The sequence below is a fragment of the Pezoporus flaviventris genome, unplaced genomic scaffold (genome assembly GCF_033815535.1).
Source record: "Pezoporus flaviventris isolate CSIRO_AGI_PZ_B2104156 unplaced genomic scaffold, CSIRO_AGI_Pfla_v1 ptg000030l, whole genome shotgun sequence".
NCBI classification, from domain to species: domain Eukaryota; kingdom Metazoa; phylum Chordata; class Aves; order Psittaciformes; family Psittacidae; genus Pezoporus; species Pezoporus flaviventris.
In genome coordinates, this window is record NW_026892578.1 from 2,096,309 (window position 1) to 2,109,920 (window position 13,612).

The 13,612-nt window shown below is 40.6% G+C and overlaps 1 protein-coding gene across 4 annotated transcripts in view; it reads left to right on the plus strand.

The window, feature by feature from the left end:
- Positions 1-13,612, plus strand: part of AFF3 (ALF transcription elongation factor 3) — a 321,875-nt gene that overhangs the window by 41,659 nt on the left and 266,604 nt on the right. For all 4 annotated transcript variants that reach the window (XM_061459668.1, XM_061459669.1, XM_061459670.1 and 1 more), the window contains exons 2-3: positions 7,129-7,249; positions 12,062-12,865. In XM_061459668.1, coding sequence (XP_061315652.1) covers positions 7,129-7,249; positions 12,062-12,865 — 925 coding nt within the window. The remainder of the gene's footprint in view (positions 1-7,128; positions 7,250-12,061; positions 12,866-13,612) is intronic.

The following is a 13,612-nucleotide window of genomic DNA, read 5'->3' on the forward strand; positions in this document are numbered from 1 at the left end:
ATATATGTATGTACCTATATATGCATTTGTTTGGTGGATGCTATATATCTGGCCCTGAAAATATAGCTCTCCATTTTTGACTCAGAATTTCCAGGCAGATAATTAAAGCAATCTCACACCTTGCAGCCCACAGCTGCCACCGTGCAAGCGGCTGGCCCAGCGCAGCTCTTCCGATCATATTCATGTTTGGACGGTAGTGTTTCATGGCTAATACAAATCATAAACAGGCTGTAAAAGCTGAAGCATCAATGAATCCTAGCTTTGAAATTGCTGGAAGCTAAAGTTTTAAAACTGATACTGCAAAGTGAAAAATGAAATTTAACCAGGCATTTTGGTGAAGGAAAAATAATTTATTGGATGTAAGATGAAAAGCTGTGAGAGTAAACATCAATCTCATCTTAGACACATGTCATTGATTGATGTTTGCTCTGTGCTGCTGCCTGGAGGTAAACTCTTTGAAATAGCAAACTAGGTACTTTATCTGTCTGTGGATAGGAGCACAGTTTGTTAAGTTACTGCTTTTTTGAGACCCTGCTACATCTTTATGTTCAATCAAAGTGAAAACAGTAAATCAGAGTAATTGCTTTACCCCACGGCATTTCTGTTTGTAAATGGGAAAAAATACTGTAAAAATCCTCAAATTAACTTCTGCTGTTTAAGCTAGATAAAAAGTCTAAAAAAATCCGTTGCAACCTGGGAAGGTATTTTACTGATTATGCCACTTGTTCATCAAAGGCAACCCTTTTGTTATAATCAAACTAATAGTTCAAATGTCGTCAGGGAAAACATTTAATGCTCAAAAATGTAAGGTTGCCATATCCAAGAGCTCTCCATAACCCATTAGTAATGAGATCCCAAACAGGCGTCATTTATACTTAGCTGGAAATGGAACTCGTACCAAGAAATTGGCCAGCAAAAACCATGGACACAAACAGTGAACTAGAAAACAGGCATTAAATGATAGCACTTCTATGTTAAACACAGCAATTCAGCAAGCAAAATGACCTGAATTGTTGTAATTAAGTTGTCAAAATTAAGAGTCTTTTCTAAAAATGTCTGGGGCTATTGGTTTTACAAGGTCCCAGGCTGGTTGGTCCTTTTGTGTTTTACATTACTGCAGAATACAGGAATGACAGCACATTTAAATTCAGAATCCAATTTCTATTCTGAATTCAGTTTCATAATCACTGTCCTGCATCAGGGTTGGACTGGTTTTTTATTGTGTTATGTAAGTTTTCCCCTTGAGTTACTCTATTTAGCTACTTTATCATAAATGTGGTAATTCAGGGGAGAATTAGACCATTAAATATTTAAGAAAATGGCCCTTACTTCAGCCTGAAATTTAGTATATTGAGCTCTGTGCTAGATTACACTTTGTGGGGAAATGTTGAGAATAATCAGTAAACCATTTTAAAATTTATTTTCTTGAAATATTGCCTGTTTTTCACAGTTTTGAAGCAGTTCCAACTTTGTTCATGATTCAGAAATGACCAGTTGCTAAAATTTAATTTCAAAGATATATGTGTCCTCACAGAAATCTTGTGCACAGGTCTAGTTTTATTCTTGAAACGCATGTATCTTTTAGTCGCCTATGGTGTGGGTTGTATTTTGAAGGTTTTTTTCTTGTTTGGTTGTTTGGATTTTTGGAACATGATCAGCTCTGTACAGTCCCAGGAGATATTAAAGGACTGCACCTGATAGCTTGGGGATGGTATCATTTCCATGACACTGCGAGTGGGAGTTGCGGTCTAACAGTTTTGTGTGGAGTCTCTTAATCTGATTATGGAAGAAGAAGGGCCAGTCTGGGCACAAACAGGGAGGAAGACGAAACCCGGGAAAGTAGCTCAGCCCTTGCAAATGGGATCTAGGTCTTCTCCAGCAAAACTCTGCCAGGAGCCCCTGGGAACTGTGGTTTTGCCAATTTAAGATACTGTGGCGTGTTAGCATGAAGTGTCAGCTCTGCTCTTGTTATTAATATGTCTAGACTTCAGGTTCTGAATGTTTTGTGGGAACGTAGCTGCTGGGGTGAAGGATATCAGCCTCCTGGGTCAAAAACATTAACTGCAAATAAGCAAGCTACTCCTGCTAAATCTGTATCACAATACTGACATGTGTGGGTAGAAGGACAGGGGGTGAGTGTGTGGGGGGGGGTGGTGTTGCAAAGCCTTCACAATTCAGAAAATAATGAACTAAATCTTTGGACTGGAAAATGATATTGGAAGGCCTGGAAAGGCAGAGGCGAGATTGCAGGTTACTGCAGACTATAATGAGTTCAGTAATTGTCACCAGGTGTGTGTATACACGCAGTAACGCTTTCCTCTGTCATGCTGGCAGGGCAGCCAGAGTCGTTGTCCTCTTCCTTTGCAAGAAAATATATTGATGCAATGCAAGAGGAGCACCAGCAATCTTACCCTCAATTTACTTACTGTGCCTCATACAGCCTCAAAGATGTTACAGGAATGGTGATCTTGTAGCAAAATAGCAGTATCTTTCCTGAGTTTCCCCTTAGTGATGTGGCGATTTTGTGGTTTCTGAAAAGGTCAAGCATCATCATTAATGCACACCATACATCTGTGAAGGCGTGTAATTCCTCAGTGAAGATGGAGTGCTTTAGTTGGGAGAAAAGGACACCTTCCTCTGAATGCCACACTTGGGTGTTCTCTAAACACCCTCTAAAACTGAAGGACAGAATAGGTTGGTGCATTGTCTCCATGCAGTTCATCATGAAGATTAGACCTTTTTATTTTTGTTCCAAGTAGTGATGTGTGCGGGGAGTAAATTGTGTCAGAAAGGGTGTGCTTAAAAAAAAACAACTCACAAACAAGTAAGAAAAGGAGACTTTTCAACACTTTAAACTTTAGGGTTTTATATGATTGCTTTCAGCCTAGCCCAAGACACCAGAACTCTTTGGACTTTGTAGGAGATTAAATCCAGTCCCAGGTTTTTCAGGTAAGGTTATTGCTCTGCTCCTATGCTGTCCCCTGAGCCGTCTCTGTCTATTTCTAATTAAGGACTGAAGGAAACGATTCCTTCTGATGTCAGGAGTAACATGAAGAAAGCTATATGCATTTCTGTCAGTACTGTGGGGAGGCTGGTTCTGCAGCCACCCCCTCATCAGGAACCAGTATGCCTGGGCTCTCCTCCTCTTGTACTTTAACCTCAACCAGCAACTAAACCTCACAAAGCTGCTTGCTCGCTCCCTTCCCCTGGTGGGCTAGGAGAAAGAATTGAAAGAGTGAAAATGTGAAAACTCAAGAGTTGAGATAAAGACAGATTAACAAGTAAAGCAAAAGCCACACATACAAGCAAAGAAAAACAAGGAATTCATCCACTTCTTCCCATTGCAGGCAGGTTTCAGCCATCTCCAGGACAGCAGGGCTCTGTCACGAGTAACAGTTACTTGGGAAGACAAATACCATACCTCCAAACGTCACCTCCTTCTTTCTTCATGCAACTTTATATGCCGAGCATAATGCTGTATGGTATTGCTGTGGTCAGTTGGGGTCAGCTGTCCCAGCTGTATCCTCTCCCAGCTCCTTATGCATCCCCAGCCTACTCACTGGTGGTGTGGTGTGAGGATCAGAAAGGGCCATGACTCTGTGTAAACCACTGCTCTGCATATAACAAGACCATCCCTGTGTCATCAACACTATTTCCAGCACAAATCCAAAACATAGCCTCAAACCAGCTACTCTGAAGAAAATGAACTCCATGCCAGCTGAATCTAACGCGTTTCTTCAAGCTTGTCTCGTGGGGACCCACACGTACCTAGCACACGGCTAAAGACTGTGTACCCATCAAGGTAATCTTCCAACAGGCACCACAACAAACTGAAATTTAATAAACATATCTACTCTGAGAACTTTGGCACTCCATTGGTATTCTGATCTGTAAAATGTCTGAAAGTAAAATTGTTCAAAGTATCCTAAAAGAAGCAGAGAAGGCAGGGCTGCTGTGACTGAGTGGTAGTGATGGAGCGCTGAAAGAGCTTTGAGTCTGTGACATTATTCATTGGTATGTCCAGTATGTCTCTTGGCAGATCTTAGGGGTGAAATAAATCAGAGTGTGGTTTTAAAGCAGTGTGATAAATTCAGGATAGTGTAATTTTTATAATACAACTTTTATTCATAACTTTTGCAAGTGTTTGACTTGTTACTCATGCTTCAGTTCATGTTCTTTAAGCATGAATTTGAAACAGATGCAGCATCCTAAAAATAAAAATATACCATTGTAAAACTGTTCAAATTAATCTTTTTGGAGTCTGACCTGTATAAAACAAATGTAAATGACACTGATTTCTGAAAGATGAACGGCTGCCTGTTCTTTGGTTTCTAAGTCTTGCAAAACTGCTTCAACATTTACACCCATGCTAGAAAAACTTATCATCAATAAATGGATGTGTGAATGTGTATATAACATATATGAATACGTCACCCACATGCGCACCCACCCGCGTAAACCAGTGAGGAAAAAAATCTTGAGGTTTCCACAAACTTGTTCTTGATGGTTTAGCTATGGAAAAGACACACACTGTAAGTGATTAAAAATGTGTGTACACTTTTGGGATTGTTTTAATTTGCAAATTTAAAAAAAAAGAAAGAAGAAAGCTATTAAAAAGAATCATTTTCCATTAACTGCAGTGTTTGCAATAAAGACAATTATAGCAGTTGGCAGTATTCTCCTTGAACCAAAATAAATAAATACATTTGGTGACATACGTTCAAGGAAATGTGATTGTTGCAATGTTCATGCAAATAAGGAGCAGCCTTACAAATGCGAGAGATTTTGCCATCTGGTATTACCACAGGAATGCAACTCTCGACTTGTAGCTCTTTCTAACTTACTGCTTATAGATGGCATATTAGAGATCATCACATGTTTTTTCCATTTGCATAATCATTCTGAATTATTGCAGGTTGTGCATAGCATTAGCAACAGTGAACATCTCATTCGGGAAGGGGGCTCAGAGATCTGATGACTTATATGTCTTCATCAATTATGCCTCCACCAAATAACTAAAGGGATTCAAATGTTCTTCCACTTCAGAAGTATCACGCCAGTGCATTTTCAAGTTTGTATGAGGTCTAGTGAAGAATGTTGCTCTTGTTTACTTCCTAGAAACCAGGTAGAGATCATTATATTATAATTAATCTCAGGGGAGCTGCCCATTTCTCTTTGTCTGCAGGCTGCATTTCTCTTTGTTTTCAGAGTCCAAATTTAAAGCATCTCAAAGAGTCAAGAGATTCTGGAGAAGGAAACACGGCAACTCCCCAAAACCCTAACCAAACAATAGCTATCCAGCATGGCAGAAAGTCTACTTTAGACACAGAGATTGATGTTAGGAAGTCTTTTACCCTGGCCTAACTGATGGGAGTATGCTCAGGTAGCATGATGTACTAGGTGAAGACCATTGCTCTCACAGCAGTAAATGACAGCTGCTCTTCCTCTGGCCTCTGCAGTGTGTGCAGTAGATGATCTCCACTCACTGGGACCCTATGGAGAAGCCTTTTCTATCCCCTTCTTCCTGGAGAAAGGCATTTTCCTTGCCCAAAACTCCACCCCTTCCATTGCCTTCTCATTACACCATTTTCCAAAGAGAGGTGTTGGTGTAAATAGCATGCATAACACGTGAATAACAAGATGGGATAAACCCCCCAGAAACTCAGCCTGTAATTGGAATAAACAAACTGGTGGTTGGAAGCTGCCTCCAACGTGCTGTACTGAAACCCTGTGTTTCACAATAAGCCCCCATGTTTAAGGGCCCTGCTTGGTGTCTGGCATCTACCTTTAGATGTCCTCAGACCTATCAGAAAGATACTCCACAGTCCAGTTCGAGTTAGCAACACAAACAAGTAAACAAGATTTTATGTTCTTTTGGTGACTGCTAAGGCATTGTTTTTAAATACTAATAGCATCTAGCATATCCTATGTATCTTCAGCTTTCTCAAGCCTTGAATTAGAATCAGATAGCTGTTGGCCTTTTGACTGCCTTGCCTGAGGCATACTAGGTAACGTCACATGGGTAGCTGATGCAACATATGTTTTACTATCTGGGAAGCTGGTTAGCAAGAGAACCTTTTTCTTATTAGCACATGGTGCACTTACATGACATTAATATATATTTCTACTTTACAGATTTACAGTGCCAGGAGAAAGACATTAGCTAAGCTAAGCAAAACAGGCAATCAGCATACTCGTCATACTGTCCTGAAATAACATGTAGACCTGATTAAATACATTGGTTTCCTTTGTGAGGGGAATAAAATAGAGCAGGCTGAAATGCGTAAACCTGTGTTGTTCTGTGGCAATTCATGGAAAGGATTCTCTGGTTTATGTTGTCATGCATTAAACCAGAATTCTGGGGGGAAAAAAATAGGGTTTTTTTAATTTATTCTGGATGTCTGTATTGGAGGCAAGCTAGTTAATTTCTGAAAATTAATACCACTTTGTAAAGCAGTGATTTTATTCTTCCTTCAGCTACACTCTACCATCCATACATACACTATCATGCCAGTATTCATTTATTCATGTTCTGACATTGTGATAGTGTCAAATCCATCAGAAAGAGGAATTGTTTCAGTAGTAGTTTCACGACTTGGCTGATTAACAGAGATCAGAAGAAGCAGCCTAACTGTGGAAACCACTACAGCATGTAGTTTTAACAGCTCTTTAGGGAGCTAGTTAATGAAAGAATCACTACAGAAACACATCCATGTGAAAAAAAGGAGCATTCTCATACAACACTCAGAGGATATGTCATAAGTGGAAATATGTTCATAATTTCTATTTACTCATAGCTGTAATTACCATCTGCCTTAAGAGTACCTTCAGTCTTTCTCAAGTTGCTTAGACATATCCTGTGTCACATTTCTGCACAGACTAGATGCTGCCCTGTGAGTTCTTTCTTATTCTTCTGTAAGAATTTAATTATCTATTCTCTGTGTGAAGAAAGCACCAGCATTCCCAGAGACCTGAGCCTTCCCAGCCTGCTTGGACTGGTATTCATGTTCTTACTTATTTTTGCCATCTGTCTTCAAACCAGAGTTCTTCACTTTTAAATTCATGTTGCTTTATATGTTGCCCAATAATTTTTAACTCTTAAAAAGCTATTCCTCTCTTTTGCTGCAGTGTCTATGAGCCAGATAGAAATGTGCTGCGAAGGAAAGAATGGGAAAGGAGAAATCAGGAGGCCCAGCAGGAGGATGGAGCATTTAACACGAGTTACTCCCTCTTCAGTGAACCATACAAGGTAGATGCTTCCCAGCTGGGTGGCTCTTTGTTTATTCATTTATTCCACAGTACAAAAATGCAGCCTGCAGAAGGTGTTTTCCAGGTTTCAGCACTGTCCCACAAGTGCTAGCCTCACAAAATTCACAGAGAACGTTTATGGTTCATTGAGAACTGGATTTTGTGTGGGTGTGTATACAGATATATATAAACTTCTTAGAATGTTCAGCAGCACACGAGAATGAAATAAACTATAAATATCCTAACAATATTTGAGATGGAATTTAAACTAGGAGATGAAGGTGACGGTGGCCTGTTTTTGCAACACTTTGAAAACAAGTGTGTTTAAGTTCTGTGTGAAGGTCAACAGTAAGAATTATGCTCTGGCCAAGGTTAATGCAGTGAAATATCTTGGCGTTCACCTTTTTCAACCAAGCCTTTGTGAAAAGGTATCCTATGGGGGCTGCTCCCCTCCCCAGCTAACACAGTGCCTCTGCCTGCCTTCATCAAAGCATCATCATGTATCCTGTGCTCTGCCCTTCCAGAAATGTCCAAGTTACTGTTAAAACCACCACCTTGTGAAACCCTTTCCTCCATACAACATCACTTGTCTTTGATGTTCCGGGTGCTTTAGTGCCTCTTTTCAGGAGTCCTATCTGGGATTTGGCACTTAGCTTCAACACCAGGCTTCCACGCTTCTGAGTTTCTGCCTGTGCTCCAGCGTCATCCTGTAGCTTGCTGTTCTTTCAGGTTGCTGTTTTTTTCTAGTCTCTAATAAAAAAGATCAACCACTTTCAAACCATGTCCCTTAATGGAAGACACAAAGCTGACCTCCAGCTGCCCGAATTTCAGATTCATTACAGAGGCATTTAGAATCCATGGCAAATGTCCTGAACTCTTCAAGACTTGACTTGAAAAATCTACTTTGAGACTAGTTTAGGGCTAACCGATGAAAAAAGGCCTGAAAAGCTTAAGTCAGTTGCATCTTGTCATCTTGTGAGGACTCTGCTGCAATGGGGACTTCATAGTTTTCCATTTGGTAGGTTCAATTAAATAGACCTCTCAAAGCAGGGCCTGTCATTTTTCTAGGTCCCTGATACCATCATGTCTGTGGTACCTCCATTGGTAATACAGAAACTCAAATCGCTTTTAGGAGTGGTATAGTTGCAATATTTTGTAAACTTTGATTATTACCTGTGTGCCAGTGTACTGATCGTCGTGGCACAGACTGCATGTATCATAAACATGCCAGTAGTTTCTGAGCAATGGTGTCTGAAGGCACTTCTATGCAACTACAGTATAATTCCATCAGCTTTAATAGGAGTGGATGAAAAATCATTACCAACTCTAGAAGCAAAGTGGATATTGAATGTCATGTCTACACTGGCAGTGGACCATTGGGCAGCCTGAACTTATCCAAAACAGTTATGAACCTCCAGTGTGGGGGTACAGAGCTGTGACATGGACATTTTGATTTACCATGGAGAGAGGCTAACTGCAAAAGAGGAAACCTTTCTGCAAAAGCAAAACTGAAACACACTCTTACTGTCTTTAAAGAGCATGTTCAGGCTTTGGATTTTTCCAGAAGGGAATGAAGTTACAGCAGACATTCACTGCAAGATCTGATTAAATTCAGTGTTCCTCTGCGCAACTTGAGAAAGGGAGGTAAAGCCAAAGGATTTGCACTCTGAAGGCCATATCTGAAAATCAAAGGCATACTGGAAATCTCTTAAATCTGATGTCCTCTCTCACCTTGACATGTACCACTACTCCTGTAACATCAGATTTTTGAAAAATCCTGACTCTTTGGGTTGCCCTGTATCCTGTTCAAAGTAGCCATAGCAACCTTTTATGAAGGATTACGGGAAATCCAGTATCTTTCACTTAAAATGTCTTTTAAAGGGGGTGAAAAAGTAGGGAATTAGGCCTGGATATTTCCTGGACAGAACACCTTGCCTCATTAACCGTATCAGTATTTTTAAGGAAGAAAAAAATCTGATGGCCTTCCATGCTACCATCAGTTTATTTTTAGAAGTGCTGGATCTTTCAGTCTTCAAATGCATGGATTCATCTTGCAGAAGAATGTCAGAGCACCGTAAGTTAGAAATGTTTGCACAAAATGCTTTTCTTACTTACTCATTTTGTGATCATGTTTTCCCTAACTGAATGATCAAGTAAGGCCAGCAATACTTCAGTGCAAATAATAGGACAAACTGTTACATCTAAAGCATATAACTAGTTACCTCAGATTCTGTCTTGTTCCCATGAGGAGGTAGGTGAACTCTTCTGGATGAGATCAGCTCAGCACAAAATCTTCCCATCTCAAGTTGTCCCCAGTGTATCCAGAAGGAATAAACAACACCAACTGGTTGTCAGCATGTGCTGTAGTACCAGCATTAGATCAGTTTGCTGCTTGTGGTTATCTGAGATCTGTCAATATGAGGTGTCTCTGTGTAAGCCTCACATCACAACCATATAGGAGGAAACATGCTGACATTTCTGGGCTGGTGATAGTCTACAGATAATCTGCCATTAGGCTTTTATTTCCTTCCCATCCAAATAGCAGCCTTCAGAAAGAATGGGCCTTCTGTTAGGGAAGTTGGACTTCCGAGGGGGAAAACTTTCACATAAATACTTTTATGTTCATGGACCTAGAAGAACATGGGTGGAGAGCTGCCCTACAAACTGTCTGTGCTGTAGGAGACTTGCAGTTGTAGGGGGCACCATTCAATTTGGTAGTTCTTGTCATCATGCTCCCAGCAGGGAAAGAAACCTCATACACATGCTTGCTGAATCAAACTGAGTGCCCAAGGGCAGATCTCCCTCCATAGAGGGAAAATAGAAAAAGATCTCTCTGCAAGTTATCTACATGAGATTGAGGATCCACCAGAATCACAGAATAGATCCACTGGATAAAATGAAATTTTTCTGTGCTTTCTGGAAAATAAGTCTGCTGGTTAAGGAGATGCCCAAGTGTAGAAACCATTTCATTGATCCCAGGAGACACACGAGTTTATCTCCCACCTTCTTTGTTTCCAGACGTGATGCTTCCCACTTTCGAAGCATTTTTAATGGTTTCTTCTTCAGGAAATTGGCGTGATTCCTGTGAAGTGAAGGAACGCCCTTTTTTAAAACCATTTGCTGTCTGTGAATTAATGTTTAATATTTCTTTTCATAGCAGGTTATTGTCCTTGTGAAAATAGCAGCTGCATATGCAGAAAGAAGATCAGGCTGTAGTGGTTAAGCCATCTTATTCCAAGTTTGCAAAGCAGTGTTGCGGGTGCAACACTTCTGAGCTTTTCCCTTTCTGCTTCCATCCAATATACATTCTTGATATATATGTAATTCTAGCATTGTAACAAATGCATATCGAAAAGCTAGCTGCAATGTATTATACGTATTTACAAGGTAGTGTCCTTGAAATTGAGGGTGGGCAAGTTCCAAGCAAGATAGGACTGCTTCTATTGTCTGACTAAGGAATGCTTCACCTGTAGTCCTCTGAAAGGTAGCGTGTGGCAATCGCTGTACTCATCGATAGGGCATTTTCTTTTGGATTCAATTGGGGTTCTTTTACAGGCATCTCTAAAAAAAGAAGATTCTGAACTAGAGGAGTTTGCCTTATATTTTTGTTTGAGTGACTCAATTTTATTTGAAGGCTTAAACCCCCTCAAAATCTACCAATTTTCCAGAGCAACTGATGTTACTGCTGCATCTTTCATATTCTTCCTATAACTTTAAGGGAGTCTTCTCCACTCCCTTTACTTCCTTCTTTTTCCTTCTTTTTGTTTTCCTCTAAAACAGCGAGTCTTAAGATGAAAGCTTTGTCTTCTGAAGCAAATAGGAGTTTTCCTTTCCCAACCCCATGTCTGGAAGAGAGAAAGGAGAGCACCACTGGCTCTCTTTACTGTCTTCCTCTGAAAACATAAAGTGAAAGACATCACACACCTGAAACTTGGCAGGGTTCAGAAAAATCTCTGCTGCATAAATACTAATGATACACCCTTTTGCTTACAGTGGCTTTTTAGAGCAAGAGTTTTCAATCTTTTCCAGTATGTTTTATTTGCTTGTTTTATTTCTTTGTGGATTTCTGCCTTTTCATTCAGGACGGATGATTTTAAAGATAATGATTATTTTTAAAGGGGCAGGAGGGTGGCTGTTTTCCCTCTGCTGCACATAGAAAGCACTAAGCAATGTGAAGAATTTGGGGAGTTCTGTTCACCTATTTTCTTAAAAAAAAGGAGAGTGCCCTGGAGACATCCTGTCAGAGTATTTTCAAAGAAGGGACGTAATCGTCTGTAGTTTTCCCATTGTCCCATGAGCTGTCTTCAAGTTGCCTCAGAGTATTTGGTTGGTTTAGACTGGTAAGTTCATTCAGTGATTACACTGGATGCTGTGTGCCTTCCCAGATGCCATGTGAAAACTTACGCAGGCAGAGAAGGAAATTGGGAAGGCAGTGTTTTCATTCCTGGCTGAAGGAGAGCCTGCACTGGGCTGTAGGAAAAGTTTTATAGTGGTCAGATTTAATCCAAACCATTCTGTGTAGTTGCAATAATAAATTTTCTAGTTTCCAGGTAATATACTTTAACTACAGCATGATACCAGTGATAGATTTCTTTTTTTATAAACTCTAAGGCCCTTTATAGCTTTTCCAGTTCAGAGTAGATTTAAGATGTTGACAAGTGTCTTCAGAGACAATAAGGATTTTCGATTTCATCCCTGAACGCCGCTGCTGAATCAGGCAGTGCTACTTCAGTAAGGATTTGAGCAAAAGCATGCAGGGAATTTTGGTTTTCTTACGTTGACAGTTGCAGAACACTCACTTTTTGTTTTGCAGACTAACAAGGGGGATGAGCTCTCGAATCGCATCCAGAATACACTGGGCAACTATGATGAAATGAAAGACTTGTTAACTGACCGATCAAACCAGAGCCACCTTGTTGGGGTTCCAAAATCTGGGATTCCTCAGATGTCTCTCCCCAAGCCTGATGAACATCTTACGGCAGACTCGAGACCGCCGCCTCCTCCTCCCATTTCCAGCACTACTTCTTCCACACCAGCAGTCCTATCTGCCCAGCAAAGCAAAAGCACCACAATGGGTTGGCAGAAGGCTGGGCACAGTGCCCCTTCAGATGGCCAGCAGAGAGGAAGCAAGCATGGGCACCGGTCGCTGGAGTCACACAAGAGTGACTTCAAACTTGCGAACCCAAAATCCAGTCTGGATAAACTAAAACGCTATGCATCGAGTCCCACTTCCTCCTCCTCCTCCTCCAATGCTTCCCAGCAAAGCTCACTGAGGGCCACACTAGGAGACAACGTCAACAGGTTGCAGCAGCCAGCAAAGCTCAATTGTAGCTCAGAAGGAGGAGCTCAAGTGCAAGAAAGGCCAGCAAAACATGGTGGCGGCCACTGCGTCCAAAACTTCCCACCCTCTCTTGCTTCAAAGCCCAGTCTGGTTCAGCAGAAACCAACAGCTTATGTAAGGCCAATGGACGGTCAAGATCAGGCTCCTGATGAGTCTCCAAAGCTGAAGTTACAAGCAGAGACAACCAAGTCGTATAGGGGAGTGCCTTCTAACAAGCCTGATTCAGCCAGGACCAAGTCAAAAACAGCCAAGTGCAACATTCCTAAGCAAGAAGGGGTAAGTGGTTTTATGCTTTCTATGACTTATGCCTTTGGATGGATGGACAGTGCTTTAAAACTGCAAATTGCCCCTGTCTCTTTACACATTTTTAACATATTGGTTTGCATGTTGAATTTCCTTTTTAAATATTGACATAGCTTAATGCAAATAGCAGTCTCTCAGTACTATAAATGTGTCTCAGCAATGAAATGCCCACTGTCTTCAGGACCACAAAACCTCCTACAATGGCGCATTTTCTATATCTAATAGTATAAATTGTTTCACTGAGTTTTTCCTGAGTGTCTGCATATAAAGTCTGGATATTTTTAATTCCCTTTTTGTTTTGCTGCTAAGCAGGTGAATTACTTCTATCTGTTCATATTTCTTTACCGTCTTTCTCTTTGGCAATGATTAAATGAAATGCTTGTGATCAGAAGTAGTTCTGCCACCCTCATGATGTCAAAATAGTTTTGCAATCTAAATAAATTGCTTAATATGAAATTTGTGGAATAGATGAGAATGCAGCAATGTGACTCTGGATTTAGTTCATAGTATCTGTTTCTGTTTCAAATCAATTTCTGAAGATTGAAGTCTGCTTCTGAAGAGTCACCATCTGTAGAAACTCAGCCATGCTACAAGTATGAGAACATACCTGAAAAAGCCTCTAGATAGCATTTCCGTTATCAGCAGTAGATACGAAAGATTTCTGCTTGGACTTATTTTATGTTAATTTACTTCACATTCTATTTATGCCAGTGGGACACC